The 26,717-nt window shown below is 43.5% G+C and overlaps 2 protein-coding genes across 2 annotated transcripts; both read right to left on the bottom strand.

The window, feature by feature from the left end:
- Positions 1-2,512: 2,512 nt before the first annotated feature.
- Positions 2,513-11,953, bottom strand: LOC139196168 (uncharacterized). Its single transcript, XM_070821835.1, has 5 exons — positions 10,539-11,953; positions 3,649-3,736; positions 3,195-3,331; positions 2,999-3,087; positions 2,513-2,622 (listed from the first exon to the last, which is right to left on the bottom strand). The coding sequence occupies exons 1-5, from the start codon at positions 11,951-11,953 to the stop codon at positions 2,513-2,515; spliced, it is 1,839 nt and encodes a 612-aa protein (XP_070677936.1).
- Positions 11,954-24,616: 12,663 nt separating this feature from the next.
- Positions 24,617-26,165, bottom strand: LOC139196167 (uncharacterized). Its single transcript, XM_070821834.1, has 2 exons — positions 25,667-26,165; positions 24,617-25,218 (listed from the first exon to the last, which is right to left on the bottom strand). The coding sequence occupies exons 1-2, from the start codon at positions 26,163-26,165 to the stop codon at positions 24,617-24,619; spliced, it is 1,101 nt and encodes a 366-aa protein (XP_070677935.1).
- Positions 26,166-26,717: the final 552 nt, after the last annotated feature.

The raw sequence follows: 26,717 nt of genomic DNA, 5'->3' as shown, positions 1-26,717 counted from the left end.
ACGGCCAGGTCCGTACTATTAGTCCTATCTGATCCCTTATACGACATGCCAAACGAGGCCTATATGTACATTTAATCTCTATAATGTTTATTAATATTGTACATTTATGTCTGAAGATGCCATGTTGTTTTTAGTTATATGACATGTTTAGTTTTCTTGCTCACTAAGTCAATTTATTATTCTGATAAGTTAGGCTTTTTTAAGTCCTATTTATTTTGTCACCTCCTTCTAATTGTAAAGTTGTAGATACCAACTCATTTGATATATATCATGACACCTGCACTAACTCAAACATGTCTTGCATGCATGTGTCCGTTTTCCATACAAATTTCACATATTATTGATACCTACAAGCATGTTCCATACATATATCTATATTATACAAGTGTTTTACTTAATGACTAAGTTTGGGAGGGCGCAACTCCTTGTCATTTATTTTCAAACAAGCACAGAAACTTGAGTGAGCAATTGAATGGCATGCAATGCATGCATTAGTTTACGTAGAGAAGAAGAGAGTGATCGAGGGAAAAGAAAGAAAGTAAAAATAAAAAAGGCCTGGTTGGTGGGCCGGCTGGGACGGGTTATTACCAATTAAAATGAATTTGAATCCAATCAATTATTTGTTATGTCAAAATAGAAATGGACAAGATAGAACATGATGAGTTATGAATCCACATGACGAAAGACAATACAGCATTGAACCCGAATTTGATCTCCGCCTGCTTTTGCAAATTGAACCATCAGTCAACCTATGTACCCTTTGATCTGAATCGCACCAGAAATTTGTCGGTCATAACCCACGCTCAACGCTGGTCACGATCTGCATATGGCGCTGTTCACGATGACCCACCCAGAACACCTCTTGTGAGAAAGAGATGATGATGATGATGATGACAGAGGGATGAGAGGAAGATTGAAATTCGTTGCCTCGCAATGAGATTTATATCCCGTGTGTGAGGAAGGGGTTGGTGGAGAATTTTTCTGTGAATTGCATTGGGCATTTCAAATTGAAGAGGGTTGAGGGAAGGAAGGAAAGGGAGATGGACATGGAGAGAACAATGCAGAAGATGAGATGGTGAAGAGGAGCTTGCAATTTCATGGTGGAATTTTAATGGAGGAGTAATGGCTTCTAGTTTTGGTTCTGTATTCCTGGTTGAATTTCATGTGGAATTTTAATGGCGGAGTGATGGTTGTTGAGTTTTTGAACTTTTCTATTTGTTTTGGTTGGATTGGAAATACAGAAATTGGGAGATGGTGGAATTTAATGGTGGAGTGATGGTTGTTGGGTTTGTTTGGGTTAATATTTAAGCCTAAAGCCAATGGGAACTTGCCCAAAACCCAGTCAACGAGCTTGAAACAAAATGGAGTTGTCTCAGCCAAGGCATAGGACATATGCCTATGATTGAAGTGACAAGTGATAGAGACCAACTCACAATCAGCCAAAAAACACTTTCTAGTGGCATGACACGTAAATAGATGGTGACTCACTGCCCTCCGAAAACAATCAGCAAAAAGCAAAGGCTTAAGGGCTCTCAGGCTAAGAGGTCCATTTATACCCAAATCTGGCTAAGTTAACAAACCTAGTTTCATTAAAAGTGAACTATGATCAAGGAAAATGGTTAAAAGGGCCTTGAACACCCTCTGTTCTGAACATACAAGATTATGAAGTAAAAGTCCTTGTTTACAAGGCAAGAAAATAACTTAATGCAGACTTAACTTATCTGAGACAATCCATTGATAAACGAGAAGTTAAAGTAACTTGGGGCTCAAGTAATCGATTTAACTCATACTCATTCGACAATCTGTTATGTAAGGATAACAGTGGCACGCCTAAAGCTTTGTTAGTTTTGATTGTGAGCCTTAAGGCCTACATTAAAGGCCCCACAAAGGCACATTTCAAACTAACTATAAACTCTTCTTGCAGTACATCAAGCAGCAAGAACTCGATCGACGACCAACACTAAGTGCCACCTCCTCAAAGAGTTGTGCGAGGGAAATCTTGCCGTAACATAGTTTTGGCACACCCAGTGGGACCCTTATAATCTTATATGCCAAGAAGAATGAAGGAGCGGACTTTCAGGTGGAACATAGAGTATCAGCAACCACATGGCAAATCACCCAAAAAAATTTCCATCCCTACGAAGTCCTGCTATTCTGTAGAGCCCAACTTCATTTGAGAAGTCAAGTGGAAAAGTGACCAATGAAGAGTATGAAGAAGATTTCCCTAGAGACTGGAGGAGAAGTCAGTAGATTTTGCTCATAATAAGAAGAGTTAGTTAGCTTTGAAATTGGAAAAATCACAAACTTGACAAAAAATAAGAGTTGAATATACTTGTGAGGGCTTAACCTAATGAAAGGAAAGATGCACCATTCGGGTTGAAGGAGAAGAAGCCTCAAGCTGGGGGATCCCTTTGCCTTTGGTATCCTATTACAAGTAAACAAACAAAGGATTAGCATAAGGGTCGGAGGAAGAAACTTAAAGAAAAATAACTCAGTGCTTAAGGGATGAAAGCTATAGCTCATCGAGGATTGTGTCAAGAGCTTCCTTATCTTCATGCTGGATTTCTGACCTTGACGGTCCTTCTTTAGGAGTAGGGGCAGATTTCTTAGCGGCAAGAAGTTCTAAGTATAAGAGAAAGGAGGATGTTGGTTCAAAGCCCAGAAGAATCAAGATTAAAAAAAGTTGAGACTAAGTTACTCACTGGAGGATTTCTGCTTCTTCCTGCCCGCTTTAGCTGGATAGGCAGATGAGGATTAAGAGGCCTTAGAAGTCTGAGCTCTGGTCTTCTTCCTGGTATAAGTTGTCTTCGGGCCAGGCAAAGCAAGATGAGGCTGAGGCCGCTCATCGGCCTCGGACTCTGATGACTCTACCACAGTTGCCCTTACCCACTGAGGTGCCTGAGTCTCTATTTTAGGCCCAGCCTCGGCCTTTGAATCTCTAATGAGCTTGGAGATGTCTCCAATGGTTGTAGCAGCTTGGCTGGACCCTGCCTCTTACCTTGCAACCTCAATCGCAGCTTCTTGGAGGACCAGAGCATCTGCAACTTCTTCTTCTGGCCGACATCCACTTCTTCAGTGTTGCCTTGGCTGCAAAATTAAAATAAGAAGTTAGTAAAAGACAGACTATAGAGGTAGCACAAAGAGAAACAAAACAGAAGTAAATAAGGCAATGAAAAGTACTTATGACAAGAAACTGGTTCTTCTGGTGGATCGCCTCATTCCAGTTCTCAAGTTCCTCATTCTTTGGGTAGGAACTGAAGAAGAGCTGCCCAAAGTGACGATTGTGGGCTTCCATAAGATATCCCTCATACTTCTTTTGCCACTTAGCCTCCTAACAAGTGGTAAAAGAAGGAGTGCACTCAAAATTTAGAGCCACATGCTTATGAGCGATGTGGCTTATCACTTCCAAGCTGGGCCAAGCTGCCCGAAAGGTCACGTCGGTGGGAAAACATAGGTGATAAGAGGTTCTACTATGTATGGAGTCAAAGTAGGGCATTTGGATCGCCTGCCTAAAACCTAGTTGCCTACCACAGAAATTGGGGTGATGGACCTCTAGTACGCACTCATAGCCCGTGCAGTCACTCTTCACTCCCCAAGCCAGTTCCCGCTGCTGGATACAACTTAAAAATTTCTCTTTGCACATATTACTGGCATCTTCCCCGAAAGCGTTTTGGAAAATATGGTCTGAGAACCATAGGTACCTCCTGAGCACAGAGGCACCCCACTCCAAGTTTGCCTGAGTTCAATAGACTCTGAAGAAATATAAACAGGCAAAAGTTGAATGGTTGGTGGGAGATGCCTCGGTCAAGATGTAGGCTAGAGCTGCTCCTTCAGAGAGCTCTAGGTTCGGCTCTTAAAACTCGGGGAATTACCACTAAAGCCATAATTGGACCATCCAGGTTGGCCCGTTGAGACTGGTCTCAAAGGGCTCACCTCTAGTCATCTCGTAGAGGAGGTGGTAGTGGCGACATCATGGAAATAATGTAAGGCCTCCACCAGTAGGATCCACTCTAGCTTCACTTCTTTGGATTTATTTGGGAACACATGCTTATTCAACCAATACAAAAGGAAGTACATGTGTTCCTGAGCCCTATCTATAGTGAAGAAGGACGGGTTGAAGGTCTTCTTAGAAAATGGGATAAAGCCCGTGAAGGACGTCCCATAGCTTTTAAAGGTTGAAGGGGTATACTCTAGCCGAGCGATGGAGTCAAATGCGCTCAAGCCTTCGGTAGTCGGGCAAGAAGGGGATGACCAATCGTGGGTAACGTCCATGCATATGCCAAATACTTGAGCCATGTTAAAGATCGTATAAGACATGAGACCATTCTGAAATCAAATGTATTGGTTCCATTGTTCCAAAAAGAAGAGTCGTGGTTAGGAGCTCGGGCTTTGCGATAACAGTGACCTTGGAGAGCATGATAAACTCATAGATTCCGTTGGCCATCCACTTGTGCTTCGAGATGGGCTCGAGCACATCCACCCACTGTGACCAGGCTTCATCCTTCATCAATGGGAAAACCTTTCAAAAATTGGCTAAAATGCCAGCCTCAGTGGAGTAAGGATTGGGGGTGAACTAGTTGGCAGAAGGCATGTTGTTCTCCATTGCAATAGGGACTCAGGCAGTCCAGGCTGGCCCTAGAGAATGAACACCCCATTCCTCGAAGAATATTGACAAGTTCAGGCCTGCCCAATGGCGATGAAGGCTGTTGAGTCGGCAGTGCATATTGAAGATCCTATCACTAGACTCATTTGTAGGACTAGTTTTGGATGCCATAATTAGTTTTTGAAAAGAGGTGAGGAAAATCGAAGGCATAAAGCAAGTAAGAACTGCAAAAGCAAGTGAATTCTGGAAATTATGGGAATTCTGGAAACTCAGATAATAAGGGTTGCTGGAAGTGTTGGCTCAGAAATTTAAATGGATGTTATATAACGGGTAGTTAGTTAATGTTGGAGATCATGGGTTAGTTCAAAGGTTCATTAAAAAACGGTTGTTTAAGTGGTGCAAGTCCTGAGGTAAAACATGCAGTTAGTGTTTAATCATCATTAATGCCTCGGTTAGCAAAATTAAAAATGATTAAAGTGGGCACTGTTTGAGTTAATATTTAACATTGGACTTTATAGTGATAAGGCCTAAGGATGTCAAAAGCTAATAGGAACTTGCCCGAAGCCCAGTTAATAGGCCTGAAACAAAATAGAGCTACCTTAGCCAAGGCATATGACATATGCCTATGATTGAAGTGACAAGTGACAGAAACCAACTCACAATCAACCAAAGAGTACTTTCTAGTGGCATGACAAGTAAATAGATGGTGACTCACTGCCCTCCGAAAGCAATTAGCCAAAAGCAAAGGCTCAGGGGCTCGGACCAAATTACCCACAAAAGGGGAAAGAGATACCAGAGACAAGGACACTCCAACCAATCAAAAGACATACAAACTCTGCTTTCAAGCCAGTTACCCAGAAAAGCTGAAACTTGTCCGATTCAAGCTTTTTAGCTTTAGTTCCTTAGAAAATCTATCTTTTGTCTAGTGTAAAAGCTCTGCTACCTTTCCTTAGTATTGTAGTATCGATTCCCTTGTGTAAAACCTAGTTATCTACCATCATTTTTAAGCATACAACCTCTGTAAACTTAAAGAGAAGTGGCTGCAAGAAGTTCAACCTTGCCCGACAAGGTGAAATGTTGCCTGAGTCTCTTTGTTCGTACTTGTATCTATCTAGTAGATTTATCGCTTAATATACTTTTCAGCATACATTCAAGTCATTATTAACTGTTTTCTACTTAAGAGATCCATTTGTACTCAGATTTGGCTAAGTTAACAAACCTAGTTTCATTAAAAGTGAAATGTGATCAAGGAAAGTGGTTAAAAGGGCCTTGAACACCCTTTGTTATGAACATACAAGATTATGAACTAAAAGTCCTTGTTTACAAGGCAATAAAAGAACATAATGCAGACCTAACCCATCTGCGATAATCTATTGTTAAACGAGAATTTAAAGTAACTTGGGGCGCAAGTAATGGGTTTAACTCATACCCATTTGGCAATCTGTTATGTAAGGATAACAGTGGCACGCCTAAAGCTTTGTTAGTTTTGATTGTGAGCTTCAAGACCTATACCAAAGGCCCTACAAAGGCACATTTCAAACTAGCTATAAACTCTTCTTGCAGTACATCAAGCAACAAGAACTTGACCAACGACCAACACCAAGTGCCACCTCTTCAGGGAGCTGTGTGAGCGAAATCTTGCCCGAACATGGTTAGTGATTCTTTTTTCTTTTTGTTTTGGTTAGATTGGAAAGATAGAAATTGGAAGCGAGAGAGAGAGAGAGAGAGATGAGGAGGAGAAGGAGGAGGAGGATAGGGTGAAGTGAGAGAGAGAGTGGGAGAACGCTCATCATTTTCTTCCATTTGTGGCTCAAATTCTTCCTTTGGCTTTGGGTTTAACTCATCTTTATGCCTCGTTTGGCCCACCGTAAGTACAAGATATGATCAATAATACGAAGTTGTTGTTCGGTGCATTTTCGTATTATATAGCCGACTGACTAATTATCCGGACTCACTTATTTTATCCGGTCTACACTTGCTAACTAATACACTCCCAAAGGGAAGTATAATTAGTCTGTTTCTTCTCTCTCTTCATTCCTCGTTGTTCTTCCTTCAACCCAAAGTCTTTCCTTCTACCCAACCAACCATCGTAGTGATTCCGGCAGACATTCCAAAGCCAATCGTCGCCAACCCTAGTCTCCTCTCTCTCTATTAATTTTCCATTCAGATATTCGCTAGCCAAGGTTATCCAAAATGTTTGGGGAGACTTCAAAGAGATTACCCAGTGCAGAGCAATCCTTCTCTTTTTCCTTCCATATTCTCACCCTTCATCTATTTCCTTTTTCTAATTTCTACAACAGAATAAAAACCAAATGCAAAAAACTAAGCCACGCCCTGCCTGCACAATTTTTTTTTTTTAGTTCAATTTTTTTTTTTTGGAAGTTCAAAATCCTTGTTCAATTGCGTAATACCCATTTTTCAATTAGTGGGCAAGAGGGTAAGATTTGTATGGGAGGAGATGGGATTTGATTCGTAGTGAGGAAGATGGTGAAGAAAGGAAGTCGAGAGAAATTTGGGTTTCTTTTTTCTTTTCTTTTTTTAAATTTTGTCTATGCTATGGTTAATTCTTGGGTAAATTACATTTTACCTCCTTATGTTCGGGGTCGATTTCAATTCCTTACATCTTTAAAGTATTTCAATTTCATACATTTACTTATCATTTTTGTTGACCCTAGAAATTACAAAGCCTACGTGGCGCGCAGGCCGAGTATATTCTAAGCTAACTACGTCCTTCGGTGATTGCGGGGCGTGCCAACTCGTCGGCCGAGGCTCGGCCGAGGAGTAAATTTGATGATGCTGCGTTGGGTCGCGCTACTGACTTCTGCGTCTTGCGATTGCGGCCGAGAAAGGAACACGTCTCGGCCTCTTGGGTTCTCGAGCCTGAAGATAAGGCTGCTATTTCTTACAAAGTTCATGAACCGAATTCGGCTTGCAATGTGCCGAATGTAATAACTGTGACACCTCACCTCGCCGAGAAGGCTAATGAGATGACCTCGACCAACAAGGATTCGAAAACCCTTCTCGACCGAGACTTGGATAGGTAATCGACCGTTCTCGCCGCAGTGCTGTTGATGCCAACGGAAGGTACTGCGAGACCGACTGATTCTACGGTGACAGAGCTATCTATGCCGACTTAAGATATCACCGGTTGCTTCCACAGTGCTGTTGATGCCAACGGAAGATGTGTCAGCGAAAAAGGAAAAGAAAAAGATCTCAAGTTGTGAGAGTTTGCGCAGGGCAATTTTGTGTTGATTTGCAGGGTCATTTTCCTGATGCACAGCGTCCCCTATTTATAGTACTGAACTTTGAGTCCGAGTTTAAATCCTACTCGGACTAGGTTTCCCTCTCCGGATCACCTCGACCAGTCCTACATCTACTAGGACTATGAACCTAGTCCTTAGCTAAGCTGGATTAGTTTCCTGGATATCCGATCCCGTCGAGACTCCACATTGCACTAGGATTCGTCCTAACCGCCCTAGGTTTGGACTCCCACGGGTTGACCGATCCATGGTCCTTTTGCCGCCCGGCCTCCTGGGCCGAGAGTGATCCTACCCTCGGCCCAAACTATTATTTTGGGCCCAAACATTGCCCCCTCGCTTCTGAGGTCCTCGGCCTGAAACCTTCGGCCGAGTTTCGGCCTTGAAGAAGCGAATCTACCACTCAGGATCCTAATACTCGAGTTCCAAGGCGCGTTTATTGAGCACGATCGCACGATCTTGATCCTGCTAACCCACTCGCCACGTGGCGTCCTCTAACATGGCCAATCCCCCATAATGACGTCTAAGGCGTGCGGCAGCCTGAACCGTCTTGCCATCATGACCACTATCTCAATCCGCGAGCCACTACCTCAGTCCGTGAGCCCACCTGTCATCGTGCGGGCGTCGAACCGTCTTTCGTCATTAATTTCACCGTCACACGCAATCATGCGCCCCCAAAACCCTAAAACCTTCGGTCTTCTCAACCGCATTTCCCAAATGTTCATCATGATCAACAATTCCTTCGGTCGATTTTGCCCTCTGTTTTGAATTTCGAACGATTGCTCTTCCCCCCATAACTCTATAAATACCGAAATTCCCTCATTTGTGCTTTAACGCTCTCAAACTTCCTGAAATCCTCTGCCATTGATTTCTAGTGCATTTCTCCTATTCCAAGTCTTCGTCTTTAAATCCCCAACCCAGACAACCCTTTTACTCCGTGCTTCTTTCTCACAATGGCGTCCTTCATCTCCAAGCTTTCCAGGGAATGTGACCAACATCAGAAGATTTTTGATCGGAGCTCGATCAAGACCATCCGGTTTGAAAACGACATGAGTACCCAGTACCAAATCCTGGGTCCTCTCTTCAAGGCTACAATACCGCCGACTATCATTGGCCTTCTACAGGAGCACTGCCTAACACTCTTGCTTCAAGGGTTTGAATGGTCGCGATGGGATGCGGCTAAACCCCAGGGCTCCTGGCCCTCGACGACCACATCCTGGGCAGCCTGGGTCGTTCGAATGGAACGACTCTTCGGCGAGCAATGGAAGGCCCTTGGCATCTACGACGCCATCCTCCTTTCGTCTATGGAAATCGTCCCCGACAAGGAGCTTCTCCAAGCCGCTCTGTGCTTCTGGTGCTCGGCCACCAACACAATGGTCCTTCCTCTGGGTCCCATTGGTCCCACCATCCTGGATATCATTGCCATTCTGGGGACTTCGGCGACTGGGATCCCTGTCGACGCGACCCTCTCTGGGCATCCGTCGAATATCGACCTGAAAACACTATTCGACCGTCGGGCCTTCGAGACCTTGAACCGTGACGGTCATATCCCGTCGAAGGAAGATATTCAGAAGCTCCACAAGAACTTCTGCAATTACAACACCCTCTATCTTCACTTCGCCGGCCGAGGAGAGGAGGACCTGCGAGAGGGAGAGCATGAAGCCTTCCTCTTCTACTGGTACAACAAAAATTTTTATTCACGCATTTCCCATGTGACCGGATAGTATTTCTTCAAGAACTTCCCATTAATCGGTAATTTGTGAACTACTCCAGTCCGGTCTTTAAGATGATACGCCCCTTTACCGTATACCTTATGCACAATGAACGGCCCTTCCCAATTTGGCGACCACTTGCCGAACCTAGGATCTTTTATTCCTACGGGCAACACCGTTTGCCACACTAATTCACCCTCACCGAACGTTTTCTGTCGTACCTTTTGATTATAGGCTCGCTCGGCAATCTGTTTTTGTGCCACCAGTAAGTTATAAGCGTCAAGTCGCGCCTCTTCCAAATCTTCTAGTTCCTGTCTCATGGACTGATTATATTCGGCGCTAAACAAACTACTTTGTTCAATTAATCGCAACGAATTTATGCTCAACTCGACTGGTAGCACCGCATCGTGTCCATAGGTCAATGCGTATGGGGTTGTTGCAGTCGCCGATCGGGGCGACGTTCGGTATGCCCATAATGCCTCGTTCAACTTCAAATGCCACATGCCAGGCCTTTCTTTTATTATTTTTTCGAGGATGCCAATCAACACTTTATTACTTGCCTCGGCCTGCCCATTCGCCTGTGGATAATACGGTGTGGACTGTTCCAGCCGAATTTTCAAACTGGCCGTGTATTCTTTAAACTTTTCGGCTGTGAAGATTGTTCCATTGTCGGTTATGATCGTTTCTGGCACACCGAATCGGGTCACAATGTGTTCCTCCACAAAATCGCAAACTTCTTTAGATGTTAACTCGGCATATGATTTTGCTTCGACCCACTTAGTAAAGTAATCAGTTGCGACTATTATCCACGCATGCTTAGCAGCTCCGGAAGTCGGCGTGATTTTGCCGATTACGTCCATGGCCCATCCTCTAAACGGCCATGGCTTAATGACCGAATGTAATGATTCGGCCGTGACCCTTTGTATAGGCCCATGTATTTGGCACTGGACGCATCTTCGTGCAAACTCGATACAATCTTTCAGTAATTTCGGCCAAAAATAGCCGTGTCGTCGGAGTAGCCATCGCATTTTCCGTCCGGATTGATGAGCTCCGCAAATCCCTTCATGAACTTCCGAGATCGCCCGAGCACCCTCTTGGGGGCCGAGGCATAGCAGTAGTAATCCATCCTCCCCTTTTCGATATAACTCGTTCTGGTACTTGACATAGTTCGTGGCGTGAACTCGTGTCTTGCGACTATGTTTTCCATTGGGATTGTCAAGGTACTGCATAATGGGTTTTCTCCAATCATCTAGTATTGCCTCGACGGTGCAAACCTCCATAGTATCTTGTCGGTCTAACAACGAAGGTAAAGACATGACTCGAGTGCGTATTACATCGTCGCGCCGGAGAATTTGCTGGTTGACCAAGGCCGGGTATAACTGTCGTATCACTGGTATCTCTCGGCCTAGTTTGCCCCCCAGGAGTTGTGCGCCAGAGGCAATTTGAGCCAACTCATCTGCATCGGTATTATGAATCCGGGAAACATGCTCGAACGTAATACCGTCAAAGGACTCGGCCAAATAGCTGGCAACCATGTGGTAGGGTGCCAGGGTACAACTCATGCAACGAAACGATCCACTAAGTTGGTTGATCACAAGTTCAGAGTCACCAAATACGAGGGCACGGGTGGCCCGCAAGTCATGAAGGAGGCCAAGGCCGATGATTAAGGCTTCATATTCGGCCTGATTATTGGTACAGTCAAAATCCAACTTAAGCGAAAAATACCAACGATCATGATTAGGAGATTGAATGACAACTCCAACGCCGGCCGAAGATGAAGTACTGGACCCGTCAAAATACATCGTCCAATAGTTGTCACGTGCTTCAACCATGCCGATTTCAACATCGGTGTCCCCAAAACCATAGGGGGAAGGATGGTGAGCCAGGAAATCAGCCAATGCTTGGCCTTTGACAGCTTTCTGAGGCACGTATTGTAGGCTAAACTCGGACAACGCCATCGTCCACTTCCCAATTCTCCCTTTTACGATCGGCCGGGTAAGCATGTACCGGATGACGTCGGTCTGGGCAATGACTTGTATGACCGACGGAAGCATGTAATGCCGGAGTTTGGAGGCGGCGAAGAACACAGCAAGACAGAGCTTCTCCACGGCGGAATAATTGATCTCCGGTGGATTAAGATGTCGACTGAGGTAAAAAATAGCCTGCTCTCGCCCGGCATCATTGTCTTGGGCAAGGAGGCAACCGATGGACTCCTCAGCAGCCGAAATATATAATTTGAGGGGTTTACCGCGCCGAGGTGGAACAAGAACAGGAGGCGTTGTGAGGGAGACTTTGATTTGTGTGAACGCCGCCTGATGCTCGGTCGTCCACGCAAATGTATCCGAGTCCTTAAGTTTCAAAAGCGTGGAAAACGCTTTCATTTTTCCTGCCGAGTTAGCTATAAATCGGCGAGAAAATTTATCTTGCCGAGTAAGGACTGCAGCTGTTTCTTCGTCGTTGGGGGTGGGGCAGTGATGATTGCGCGAGCCTTATTCTCATCGACCTCAATCCCACGATGATGTACGAGGAAACCAAGAAAATTCCCGGCCGATACACCGAAGGCACACTTGGCAGGATTCATCTTGAGGTTGTGCTGACGCATGCGGAGGAAAGCCTGTCAGAGATCGTCTAGATGTGTCTGTCGGCGTTTAGATTTGACGACAACATCGTCGATGTAAACTTCGACGATGGTGCCAATTAAATCATGGAAGATGGTATTCATCGCCCGTTGGTACGTGGCGCCGGCATTCTTGAGGCCGAATGGCATGACAACCCATTCGTAAGTGCCGAGTGCCCCCGGGCAACGGAAAGCAGTTTTGTGCACATCAGCCTCAGCAATAAATATTTGGTTGTACCCGGCATGTCCATCCATAAAGGATAAGATCGCATGATTCGCCGCGGCGTCGATTAACAGATCTGAAATCGGCATTGTATACTCATCTTTGGGAGTTGCCAGATTCAGATTAAGAAAATCGGTACAGATGCGCAGTGCACCATTTTTCTTCAATACAGGAACGATATTTGCCAACCATTCGACATATCAAGCTGTCCGAATGAATCCGGCTTTCAAAAGTCGAACTAGTTCGTCCTTGACACTGAGCTGTACTTCGGTCGAGAATTGACGAGGTGGCTGACAGAAAGGTTTAAATCTGGGCTTAATACGTAATTCATGCTCGACCAGAGTACGATCTAAGCCGGGCATTTCATGATAACTCCAAGCAAAACAATCTTTGAATTCCGTAAGCAAAGTACGAAACTCGTCTTTCATTCGTTGGGGAAGTAACGCACTAATAAACAAAAGCCGTGGGTCATCGGCCGTCCCAACATTAATCTCTTCCAAAGGGTCCTTAACAAGGGGCCGATGATCTTCGAGTTCGGCCGGGGCGGCTCGAATTTTATCAAAGGATAATGCAGGCCCATTATCTCCCTCAGCAAGGAACTCGACGAGGTTGACGCCTGAATTTGGTTGTTTAGATATCGTATACCAATGGGCCAGCAGTCGTTCCATAGTAGATGAAACCGCGGCCCTACGTGCTTCCCGATCGGTGTCAAACATCGGCTTCGGGGAGAAAGTTAGCTAATCCGAGTCTCGCCGAATCCTGCTGGACAGTCTAGGCGCTAACCTCGATAGCTTTCTGAACGGAAATTCGAGTCGGCCGTCCCTCTTCATTGAAGCCTTGCAAAGTAATGTAGCCGACATGATCGTCATAATACCGCGCTTGGATCATGTTAGCTTCAAAGGGCTGGCTATCGGCCGGATGAACAGTAACCAATTTGCCGTCCCAAAAGACAAGCACTTGGTACAATGATGAAGGAATACAACTGGTTTGATGAATCCAATCTCGGCCGAGCAATGCATTATACTCGGTTTTTGAATCAACCACGAAAAAGGCGGTCATATGGGTGCGACCGGCGATATTTACAGTTAATGGTAGGACACCTTTGGTATGGGATTTGTCACCCACAAAACTACTCATTGTGATTCCTGACGGAATAAGCTCGTCATTTGAACGGCGCAAGGCCTTCATGATGTTCAGAGGCATGATATTAACGGTAGCTCCACAGTCGACAAAAACTTTAGAAACTGGATATCCCTCGATATGGGCCGTCACATACAGTGGCTTTAAATGGTGAAACTTGGCCGACGATGAGCGAGGGAACAATTCGGCCAAAGCGGCCTTTAGACTATCATCTTTTGCTGTTGACTCGCCTTCAGCAATCGATACAAAATCAACATGGCCGGGTTCCTCGACAACCACATCTCCATCGAGGAAATTTGGTTGAGCCGTGCTTGATTGAAAATCGGCAGGTAACACATGGACCATACTGATTTCCATATTATCTAGGACTGACGGGCCCATCTGGTCGAGACCCTCATCGTTCGGTTGGTCAGCGACTACGGACTCAGTTGTCGTCAAAGTCGGACAACGAGATTCTTCCGTCCCTTCAATAATGTCACTCGGCGGAGCTGCTTCGGCCACTTGTTGGTTCTGCGTGACCGCCTCAGGTAAGGTCGAGATTGACAATGAACTTGGGGTCAAGACCTGAACCTGCTCCTGGTAGTGTAACCGAGCATCCCTAGTGTCGAGATAAGCATCCAGACGGGCAATACGTGCGATTTCATCGGTCGTAAGGCCAAAGAGAGAAACCGCCGAAAATACTTCAAAGTGATACCGTAAATACTGAAGGTCCTCCAGCGAGAAAGGAAGGTCAGCGACATCGATATCGGTATACGGGTCGACTTCAAATCCAAAGACACGAGCTTCTCGTATGTGCTGGAACCTTGCTTTCAATCCTGGATCTGAGGTCTTCTGGATGATCCGCTCAGCATCCGGACAAGTCAAGACAAGATCAATGGTGTCCTGACATGCCTTCGGCAAACCATACAGATCGTTGGCCGAATGTTTCTTATGAAATTCTCGCATATACTCCAAAGACTCCCCAAGGAACAGGGGATGCAAATTCCGTCGAATTTTGACCAAAGGTTCTTGTATAACTGGCGGGGATAGTTTGCTTTCGGCTTCTTGCCTGAAATGTTCAAGACGTGCCTTCATTTCCCCCGGTCGAATGAGAAGTTTGATCCGTTTATCAGCTTCTTCAAACATGGTCTCGACATCTTGATCGACCAGCCGTTTCCCCTGAGCCAACTCTGTCATAATCGCTGGAGGTGGTCGCTCATCTTCAGTGGCAACTGTATCCTTCGGCCGCCACTTAGGGGCCGAAGTTTCTTGGGCTGCTCGTCGGCGAGCCATGCAATCTATCCGTTGATGCCGGCGTTTCTGAGATTTGGACAACGCGGTGTAGATGCCCTTCGAAGAATGGTATGTATACCAACGTTGATCTCTAGGCTCGGGAGGCTTGAAGGTCTTTTGACTCCGCGATGATCCTGAACTGCTAGAATTACGCTTATAGTAATCATCGTCATAGAATGAAGCATCAAAATCGAGGCGCCGCCTGACCGGGGGTGTCTCTTCCATCCGTACTTTAGGACCGAGCCTCTCAAAAACCCCGTGATGTTGGCCTTCATTGGCTACCTTTTGCCGAGTTGCGGCCACAGGTTGCGAAGAAGGCTTCTCCTCTGGTTCACTGTCGACCTTCGCTCTACATTTCTTGCACAAAACCGTTGTCCCACTATCTTCATCGATGCTATAATCCATCATAGGTTTGACAATAGCGGGCCCCGTTAAAGCCGTAGGTGGTTTATTTGAACGAAAATCGGCCATGAATCGTGGCCGAACATTCTGATTCCGCGGGCGTTATGTCTCAACCACTTCAGCCTTGCCTTTCCCTTTGTCCTTGGGTAGGTACGCGTCGACCATGTTTACTGTTGCCGTGGGGAATGGATCAGTATCAACACTCATCCTCTTCTCGGGAAACTTCAGTTTGCCATTATCAATCCAACTTTGGACGTTATCGCGAAATACGACGCAATTGTTTGTCGTGTGTTTGCTCGAATTATGGTATTTGCAATACACCTTTCCTTTAAGCTCTTCGGCCTTAGGAATGTTATGACCAGGCCGAAGCTTAATGATTCTTGCTGACAACAGTTGGTCAAAAATTACATCAGCCTTGGTAATATCGAAAGTATAAACCTTTGACGGTTTCGATGTTCCTTCAGTGGCCAAGCGACTTTTGGCTTCTCGAGAATCAACCTGAGTCAATGCCTTGCAAACATATGGCTTATCTATCACTATCTCAGCCACATCCACACTAACGCACTCATCCTCGGTTGATGCATAATTGACAGTAGGGTTCTTGTAAATCGTTCCCCGAGTTGGAGTCTTCGAAGTCTTTTCCTCGCGAAGCAAATAATCATACTGCTCGACATGTTGGGCTAATTCGTACATATCCCGGAAATTTGCCCCCAAGAATTTCTTTTTGTATTCGACATCAAGGCCGTTCAAAGCAAGCCTGACAAATTCGACTTCGGGTAAAGGCACTCGGCACCAATTCCTAGCCGATTTGAACCTGGTAAGATAATCCATTGGTGACTCATCAGATGCTTGAGCCATCCGTGCTAATGAAGAGACTGACATCTCCATCCCCGGCCGATAAAACTGCTCGTGAAACTTCTCGACCAACTCCTCCCAGTTTTGGACGGAATTAGGCGGGAGATTGATGTACCAGGCAAATGCCGAGCCGGTCAATGAGAAATTGAACAGCCGTAACTTATGGAAATCACTATTAACGTCTCCGCATTGCGCGGTGAAACGAGCCACGTGCTCCAACGAAGACAGGGACGATTCATCGGCAAAAAGACTAAAATCTGGGATTTTGAAACCCTTCGGGTATCCAAACGTTTCCACGTAAGCTGGGTACGGATGAATAAACTTGGGAAACTTCGGCCCTTTCTTCATGGCCGAGTCGATCATCCGTTGAACTTCGGTCATATCAACAGGTGTTGCTTCGACCCTCTGGTCGGTCCCTTCTGACCTACTATTCGACCCTCCTCCTTTCTCCAAGTTAATTGGTTTGAGCGGGGCAGGAATGGGCTCGGCCGGTACAATCGGTACCGGGTTGTTTCCTGGTAAACAATGTTGGCGAAGATCGAAAGGCCTGCTGCCACCAACTTGACTAACCAGCATTTCGAGCAGCCTGGTTTGTCGGTCATTGGAACTGAGTATCGCGTCATGCAACTTGTCAATGCCTCGACTAAACGTCTGCTCGACTGACCGAGACTGCTCGTCCAGTCGCTTTCGAAGAAACGACCTTGTTGGTGGATCAGATCCTTCACCACCATCCTCGTCACACTCTTCTACTATCCCTTCAGTGAGAATGCAGGTGTTCCTGTTAGGGACTTCTGGACCGCGGAGTTGACTGCCGAGATTAACTTCTCTTTCTCGGCGGGTCGCACTCGTGGACTCAGGTGTCACAGCGCTGAGGGGATTCTGCGTCTGTGGCACACTTTGTCCCGTGCTTTGATTCGGCAAATCAGCTATCGACTTTCCCATAGTGGTTTTCTTTTTTACCGATCGTGTTTCAATTGGCATGAACTTCGTAGTTTAGCACTAGGTCCCACCGGGCGTGCCAAAATGTTGACCTTAGAAATTACAAAGCCTACGTGGCGCGCAGGCCGAGTATATTCTAAGCTAACTACGTCCTTCGGTGATTGCGGGGCGTGCCAACTCGTCGGCCGAGGCTCGGCCGAGGAGTAAATTTGATGATGCTGCGTTGGGTCGCGCTACTGACTTCTGCGTCTTACGATTGCGGCCGAGAAAGGAACACGTCTAGGCCTCTTGGGTTCTCGAGCCTGAAGACAAGGCTGCTATTTCTTACAAAGTTCATGAACCGAATTCGGCTTGCAATGTGCCGAATGTAATAACTGTGACACCTCACCTCGCCGAGAAGGCTAATGAGATGACCTCGACCAACAAGGATTCGAAAACCCTTCTCGACCGAGACTTGGATAGGTAATCGACCGTTCTCGCCGCAGTGCTGTTGATGCCAACGGAAGGTACTGCGAAACCGACTGATTCTACGGTGACAGAGCTATCTATGCCGACTTAAGATATCACCGGTTGCTTCCACAGTGCTGTTGATGCCAACGGAAGATGTGTCAGCGAAAAAGGAAAAGAAAAAGATCTCAAGTTGTGAGAGTTTGCGCAGGGCAATTTTGTGTTGATTTGCAGGGTCCTTTTCCTGATGCACAGCGTCCCCTATTTATAGTACTGAACTTTGAGTCCGAGTTTAAATCCTACTCGGACTAGGTTTCCCTCTCCGGATCACCTCGACCAGTCCTACATCTACTAGGACTATGAACCTAGTCCTTAGCTAAGCTGGATTAGTTTCCTGGATATCCGATCCCGTCGAGACTCCCCATTGCACTAGGATTCGTCCTAACCGCCCTAGGTTTGGACTCCCACGGGTTGACCGATCCATGGTCCTTTTGCCGCCCGGCCTCCTGGGCCGAGAGTGATCCTACCCTCGGCCCAAACTATTATTTTGGGCCCAAACAATTTTATTTTAATTTCATACATCCATTAGAAAATCTGTTAAGTAAACCGTTAAGTGATGACGTGGAAAATATGAGATCCTATTTATGCTGACATGAGTGCCACATTTGTGTCACGTGGCTAAACACTTAATAAAAAATTTGTAATATTAAAATAATTAATTAAAGAAAAAAAAACCTAGAAATCCCCTTCATCTTCCCCACCCATTACCCACCCCCTTTTCCCATTCCCCATCATCCACCCCCAAAAATCCCACCCGAGTCCACCCCATTCTCCTATCCCCCATCACCCACCCCTTCTCCTGCTTCACAAAAACTCGAAACGCAACACAAAAACCCTCCCGAATTAATCTCCACTCTGTCTCTGAAAAAATCACTAATCGGAATCGGTGACGGAATCCCAGATTCCATGGAGACCTCCGTCGTTAAAAACCCTAAAAACCCTACTCCTAATTCACATTCCCTAATGTTTCTTCTCCCCAAAGACTTCGACGATGAGATCGAGATCTCCGACATCGAGATGGTCACGATCTAGACCGTCTCGTACACCAGCCTCAAGGACCTCCTCCCTACACCTCTATGCTCTCTCTCTCCTCTTTGTCTCTCTAAAGAGTTGATCACAGTAATACCCACATCCTAGAATACGATTTCGATCTCCAATGTCTAAGGACCCGTCTCAGCCTAACCCAGAAACCATGCCATTCTTCGAAGCTTTCAAGAAGTTGAAGCGTTTGAAGCCGTTGGAGCCGTCCCTAGGCTTGTTGTAGTTGAGTCAACTCGGCCATTGCTGCAGCGAAGTCCAGAGTTGTAGGTAGGGTTTTTGAGGCCTTGGGTGTGGATGACAAGGAAGGTGGCGGGCTATTTCTCTCTTCTCACTCTTTCTCTCACTTAACTTTTTCGAATATGGGGATTTCTGGTTTTTTTTATTTATAATTTTTTATAATTAATTATTTTAATATTTTAAAATTTTTATTAAGTGTTTAGCCACATGGCACAAATGTGGCAGCCATGTCAGAACAAATGGGGACCCCATATTTGCTATGTCATCACTTAACGGTTTACTTCATAGATTTTCTAACGGATGTATGAAATTGAAATAAAATGATAAGTAAATGTATGAAATTAAAATGTTTTAAAGATATTGTAAGGAATTGAATTCGACCCCAAACCTGAGGGGATACAATGTTATTTACCCTTAATTCTTTTTATTCTGTTTTTCTTTGATTTTTTTTTTCATTTTAATATGGGAAATATGGAAAAATAATCAGAATTTGATATAAAATTATAGCCATCATTTTATGTTTATAATAATTATAACCAAAAGTTGATGTAAAAATACTAATATAACCTTAATGACTAAAAACTTTCTCATTCGCTCCGATTTTCTCAGCAACCAAACACAACAAAACATTACCCAATAAAGTTTTAACTTACGTGAAAGTTTTGGGACTGTAGAGTTGGGAAACTTGCAATCTACTTTTGAAACTGAAATCTGCGTTTGACATTGAAAAAGCTTTAATGCCCAACAAGTTTCCGATTTGATGATTTGGGTGTCCGTGTGGGTGGGCGTAGAGAAAACCCATGGGCCAAAACGCCATTGGAGGTCTGCTTTCTCATCTTCCCTGTGTTTGGATGAAGGGTGAGCTGCAGAATGCCCGGCAGGCCATCCGGTGGACCATCGACTACCACCTCAAAGCTACTGCGCACCCATGCACCATTTATATTCAGGTAGTTTACTAACCACCCAAAGCATTCTTCAAATTTCTCTGTTAAAAACAAATATATATTTTGGAAAGTGCAGAGGCTATAAGCTAAGTGGCATTTGGAAGAAGGATTGGCGGCTCTGGTTCCATTTGTTTGGATGTGAGTGGTCAGTGAGGGACTAGAGTCTTCAGAGGTATATGCTGGTTAAGAGGGACTGAGATACTCAGGGAGTCATGGGAAGAGGACAAACTTGCTTGCGGCTAACAAAATTGGATATTTTGGTTGTGGCATAAGATTTAAGGGTATATTAGTATTTTCACATCAACTTTTGGTTATAATTATCATATATTTAAAAGTCTGGCTATAATTCTATAGGATCCAAATTTAGATTACTTTTCCAAAATTCCCTTTTAACATCAATTATTAAGTGAAAAATATTATTGTTCGAAGTACTATCCGATGTACAAATTAATCTGACAATCCACCAAATGCTTGATTATTAGTCAATACTATATGATGCACATATTAATGTTCGACTGAAATAGTCAATACAGTCCGATGTACCAAACGAGGCCTAGGCTTTTAAGTCCAATCTAGTCCAATCCAGTTTAGTTTCACCAAACAATGGACTGGGATTTAAAACCTAACCAATCCCTGCTAATCTAATTTTATCCCTAAGGCGCAATCCCATCCAACCCACAAAACGACCCCTTGATGTGCGGAGATTGTTAGTAGGTTTGTTGTGCCGAGGTTCTAGCTATTGATCGAGGAGAGTGGTTTATATAATGTGTTCAAAATGTTCTTATTTTCAAATAAATGAAAACCATGAATTATCATGGAATTTGCTCTATTTACAAACATCTATCTATTCCAAAGTCAAGCATGTTTGATTTTTGTATAAACGTTTTGATGGGTAAATATACATTCTATGTGGAACTGTTGGATGGTTTATGGAGCATGAGAATTTTGGTGTTGCATTATTTCAAGGAATAAATGTAAATTGCACACGGGCATATTGGGACTGAAAGGCCAATGAGGGTCACATGGTGAGTTATATTTGATGAAGGATATAATTAACACGTAAATGGATGATGTGATATATGATTTTATATAGGTACTATGTTTTCTAGAGTGAGTAAAACGACAGTCTTGTAACTGGCATATTTCATATTTTATTGACTGAGCGACAATGGTTGTTACTCACCCCTCATCTTTTTATTGTACAAATAAGTTATTTGACAAGATAGGAGTTAGACGAGCTGAAGTTGTGATATATAGTAACAGAGACAACTGTCATTTATTTTTTTGTACACTTAAGTATAAGGTAATTGGGTTATATCTATAAGAAGAATTTTTATTTTCACCAGAGTTTCTTCAATTCTTTTACCCGTGCATCGAGCGTAGGATTATTTTTCACCGACCCTGATCCGGGCGTGAAAATAGAGCTCCGTCATTTTGCCCTTATCTTGCCGTAGGAAGAGAAAAGTGTTTTCCTTATTATCTTTCAAGCCACGTGTAGTTAAATTAGTTCTTCCATCTAAATTACTTTGCCAAGTGCATGTCAATATGAAAAGTAAGATGTTGATGTCCATCTCCACCCATACTATTTTATATTATGTTAGTATTTTTACTTTGTCTCCAAGTTTTGCAATCAATTTCTTCTAGTATAAATAGGACTTCCCTACTATTGTATGAAAAACATGAATTGTTTGATAGATAGAAGAGATTAGAAAGAAAGAAGTGAGTGAAAGTAATGATAAACCATGTCAGCAGTCGAAGTCACAGATGACGCCATGTCAACAATCCGCCTCATCTCACTTTGAATTTCACCCTCCCGCCATTCCGTACAGATTGAACGGTTTGAATGCCAGTCAAAGGAGAGCCAATCGGATAAACCCTAGCATATCTAAATCTCTTTTTAATCTGTTAGTTTAGTTTGTCTTTTGAATACTTGTAAAGATAAGCAATTTGTAACAAATACATGATCTGTATAATCCCTATATAATAAAGTCGAAGCCTCACACATCATTAAATGAGTTGAGCTTATGCAATCAGTTTTTCAAACCTAGTTTAGGTTCTTTCATGGTATCCACAAGCTAAAGTCTTACGACAACATTGAATTTTTTTGTTTTTTCCACTCAAATGGCCTCCTAGTCCAACTCTTCTCCTCCTATTCCCCTTCCTGTTCTACCCAATGCCTCTAATTTTATTATGATCAAACTAGATCGTAACAAATTACCCCATCTGGCAACCACAAATGCTCCCCTTGCTTATACGCGGGAACCTTGTCTCTTTTGTCGATCAAACTAGCAAAATGTCCTCCTACATTTCTCAAAGATGTTGAGGGCAATATTATTGACACAGTGAATCCATAGTTCGCTGCTTGGATCCAACAGGACGCCATGGTCATGTCCTGGATTAATTCTTCAATTCATCCTACTGTGCTCGTAGCTTTGATTGGGAAAAACCAGTTCCCACTCTGTCTAGACTACTCTCCGTGAACGTTATGCTTCTCAATCCACTGGCCACCTTCTCCAGCTTCGTAATGAGTTGATGAACACTCAGAGAGGTGATTCTTCCATTTTGAATTCCCGGATAAATTTAATTTTCTTGCTGATAGTCCATCCTTATTTAGCGTTCCTATATCCGATTCGGATCTTGTTGGTATTATACTTAACAATGTTGGCCCAAAGTATGAGAGCACAGTGCTCTTAACTAAGGCTCGTGAAGAAGCCATTAGTTACAGTGCCTAGAGGCTCTGCTCCTTGGTACTAAACGCAGGCAAAAAATGAACACTACTTGATAAAGTTTGTTTGTTTAGGTGTTTTGATGGATAGTTTTGGATGGGTTTCTTAGGATTAGAATAGCAGAGAATGGAGAGAACTTGGAGTTGGTACTGACGGCTTCAGGGCTGTGTAAATTCAGCAGCCATAATTTCATTAAGTAAAGGAGTGATTGAAGGGTATGGTGCATTGCCATAACCCGTACTCTTTTAGAGAGTGATTGACAAGAGACTTAAACAAGTATTTCTACCTTACTTCTCCAGATTTAATCCTACCCCTTCATTTGGGTTTAAGTGATTTAATCTGGAATGTACACTTGTCACTCACACACTCACACATACATTCAAATTGAAACTACCCGTTGGAGACTAAAACCCTTCATTTCTTCTTTCTTCTTCGATGCAGACCGAATCCAAGCTTGGGAGTTCCTTGCTGCCTTCGATCCCTCGACTTCAAAAGCTGTTTAGCTTCCAACACTCCCTTCTAAACTGCTTATGGGAGTCAATCCAAGCAATCCCCTCAGGTAATTGAATCTTTCCTTCGGAAATGCTTTTGTGAAAATGTTTGTGATCTAATCTTATGTGCTACAATATATTAGTTTGATTGTGTTGTCCTGCAATGCCTCTCTGATGAAGTGATATCTTCTCTTGATGTGCTTTGTTCTCTGAAAAAAATACTGGATGTTTTGGTCATGGCAATTGCAGAGGTGTTGTCACACAGAAGTGGTGTGGCTTCAACTTGCAATTCGCCAAAGTCTTTGAGTATAAACCTTAGCCAAATAGTTTAAGCTATAGCCCATGAACAACACAATCTCTGCCTCGGCTGTGGACACTGCAACAATTTGTTGTTTCACAAAGGCCCATGAAAATACCCCTGATCCAAAAGTGAAAGTATAACCCCGATGTGCTTCTGCTATCATCTTCACTGCCACCCTAGTCACTGTCACAAAATCCAATTAGGATAGTTAACTTCCCCATTTCATACTTGATGCCATAATTAAGTGTTCCTTGCACATATCTTAGAACTCTCTTTGTTGTCCCCATGTGTATCTTGCTAGGATTCTACATAAACCTATAAAGTAGGCTGGCTAAGAACATTAGATCTGGCTTTGTTGTAGTTAGGTACAATAGACTACCAACAATGCTTTTGTAGAGACTAGCATCTGGAGGTTCACCTCCATCATCCTTCTTAAGCTTCTCATTTGCAATTAGGGGTGTGAAGACTGGTTTGCAACCCTTCAAACCAAACCTTTCAAGTAAGGTTTCAGTATACTTCCTTTGAAGAATGAAAATGTTGTTTGCCTCTTGAATTACCCCAATGCCAAGAAAATGATGCAAGAGGCCTAGGTCAGTCATTTCATACCTCTTCATCATTTCTTCTTTGAACTCTTCAATCATTGCAACATCATTTCTAATGTAGACAACATCATCAACATAGATTGAGACAATGAGTGTCTTGTTGTTGCTTTCTGTCTTGGTGTAGAGTGTAGCTTCACTGGGACTTTTCTGAAATCCTTTCTCAATGAAATAAGAATCAATCTCACTGTACCAAGCTCTGGGAGCTTGCTTTAGGCCATAAAGTGCCTTCCTTAGCTTGTACACCTTATTTGGAAATGCTTCACTTGTGAACCCTTGATGTTGTTCCACAAACACTTCCTCCTTTAGCACTCCATTTAGAAATGTAGATTTGACATCCAATTGATGCAACTTCCAACCCTTCTTGGCTGCTAGGGCTATCAAGGTCCTTATGGTGTCTAACCTTGCTACTGGAGCAAAGGTTTCATTGAAGTCTACACCAGGTTTCTGTGAGTAGCCTTTAGCTACCAATCTGGCCTTGTTCTTCTGTACAGAACCATCTAGGTTGAGCTTGACTTTGTACACCCATTTCACTTCAATCACAGGTTTGTCACTTGGTCGATTTACAAGTTCCCAAGTGTCATTCTTCTCAATCATTTCAAGTTCTTCCTTCATGGCTTTCTTCCAAGCTTTGTCTTTCTCAACTTCTTCATATGATTCTAGTTCTACTGCACAGTAGTTACATGTAGCATAGATCTCATCCAAGCTTCTCAACCTCACTGGAGTTGAACTTGGTGTTGTGATCTGTGATTAAGTTGGTTGTGGACATATGCTTGCTTGTTGTGGAGTCTCTTGTATGTCATCATTCTCTGTGACTTCTTCTTGAATTGAGGTCTCCATAGGCTTCTTTGTTTTCCTTTTGTTGAGATTAAGTTGTAGAGAGACATTGTCCTTCTCTTCTACCCTTGTTTCCCAGTTCCATGTTGAGTCTTTATCAAAGATGACATCCCTTGATAGGATTATCTTCTGAGTTGACAGATTGTAAACTCTGTTCCCTTTCTCAATGGTACCATAACCCATAAAAACACCCTTGTTGCTTGATTTCTCCAACTTTTGCCTTAGTTGTTGAGGAATGTGAGTATAGCACACTGAGCCAAATACTCTCAGATGTTTCACATAAGGCTTTCTGCCACTAAACACTTCAAATGGAGTCTTCTTGTCCAATGCTTTAGTAGGGCACCTATTTAATAGGTACACTGCAGTATTTACTGTTTCACCCCAAATTGTATAGGGCATGTTCTTCTCATGCATCATAGACTTAGCCATTTCGACTATAGTCCTATTCTTCCTTTCTGCAATGCCATTCTGTTGCGGTGAATATGCCGCTGTGAGTTGCTTCTCCAATCCCACATCTTCACAGAATACATTGAACTTTTATGATGTGTACTCACCTCCCGTATCACTTCTCAGTCTTTTGATTTGGTATCCACTTTGCAATTCCACCATTGCCTTGAACTTCTTGAAAATTGTGAATACCTCATACTTGAACCTTATGAAATACACCCAACACATCCATGAGTAGTCATCAATGAAGGTTAGGAAATACCTATTTCCACTAATTGTTGTTGTTTGCATTGGCCCACACACATCTGTGTGAATCAATTCGAGTGGCTTTGTTGCCCTTCAAGCCTTTCCAGCTTCAAATGGATCTCTGTGATGCTTTCCAAACACACACCATTCACAGGTTTCACTGCATTGATCCATCTTTGGTATCCCTTGCACCATTTCATGCTTTTTGTAAATTTTGTAAGCTTGTCATGTTTAAATGACCAAGCCTCTTGTGCTATAGCTTCATAGAACCTGTCACACTTGCTTTTTTTGCCACTTCCTCTAGGTACTTCAACATAAGTGGAAAGCTTCTATTTTTCACTTCTACTCTAGTCACTATGTTTGATAGGGACCTGTCATCATAGATTTTAACCACAGTTCCCCCAAATAGTATTAAATAGCCATGCTCCATCATTTGACCCACACTAAGTAGATTCTCATCTAATCCAGGCACTAGCATCACTTCCCTTATGCATATTCTTCCTTTCTTGGTGTTCATGACCAAAGTTCCTCTTCCAGTGGCTTTGACAATGTTTCCATCTCCCATTTTCATTTTTCCAGTGAAGTTTATGTCAAGGTCAATGAGTAATGACTCATGTGCAGTCATATGGTTGCTGTAGCCACTGTCAATGTACCATACTTCATTGTTTTTCTCCACTTTTGCACTGAAAGCACATAACACATTTGCTTTTTCCTCCACTTGATTTGCACAGTTCACTTGCTGCACATTCTTTGATCTGCAATCCCTCATGATGTTCCCGAACTTGTTACATTTGTGACATTTAGGCTTGTCCTTGAACCAACATTCCCCAAGATGAAATTTGTCACAGTGCTTGCATTGTTGCTTGGTTCTTGGACCTTCATTTGAGTTGCTGCCTTGGTTAGGTCTAGAGTTTTGATACCCATTTCCTTCCTATTTCTTGTTCTTGCCCTTCCACTGTGGTTTTTGTTTGCTTGCATTAGCTTGACTACTAGATCCAATAGAGAGTGATTGAAATGCTTTCTCAGTGGCAGAATCTGCATGCCTCTCGAGCCTTTGGTCAAAAGCTCTTAAGGATGCCATTACATCTTGCACACTAAAAGTTTCAATGTCTTTGGTTTCTTCAATGACACTTACTATTGAATCATAGGGCTTAGTCAAACTGATCAATAGTTTCTGGACAACTCTTTCATTAGGCAGTTCCTCACCATGTGTTTTCATCTTAGTTACAACATCAAATAGCCTAGTAAAGTAGCATTTTAACAGTTCATTTTCCCTCATTCTTGTATACTCGAAATCTCTTTTAAGGGATAAGTTTTACCT

This window comes from Malus domestica, chromosome 05 (genome assembly GCF_042453785.1).
Source record: "Malus domestica chromosome 05, GDT2T_hap1".
NCBI classification, from domain to species: Eukaryota; Viridiplantae; Streptophyta; class Magnoliopsida; order Rosales; family Rosaceae; genus Malus; species Malus domestica.
This window is presented reverse-complemented; position numbering and strand designations above follow the sequence as displayed.

Bases quoted from the DNA above. Each gene is read 5' to 3' on its own strand.
- LOC139196168 (XM_070821835.1), bottom strand. From the start codon at position 11,953: ATGAAAGCGTTTTCCACGCTTTTGAAACTTAAGGACTCGGATACATTT. The intron at 3,737-10,538 runs GTTTGCACGAAG...TATTGAACTCAG, and splicing joins TTACTGAAAGATTGTATCGA to GCAAACTTGGAGTGGGGTGC. The intron at 2,623-2,998 runs GTAAGAGGCAGG...TCTTATACTTAG, and splicing joins GCTGCGATTGAGGTTGCAAG to AACTTCTTGCCGCTAAGAAA.
- LOC139196167 (XM_070821834.1), bottom strand. From the start codon at position 26,165: ATGAGGGATTGCAGATCAAAGAATGTGCAGCAAGTGAACTGTGCAAAT. The intron at 25,219-25,666 runs GTTCTATGAAGC...TATTCTGTGAAG, and splicing joins AAAAAAAGCAAGTGTGACAG to ATGTGGGATTGGAGAAGCAA.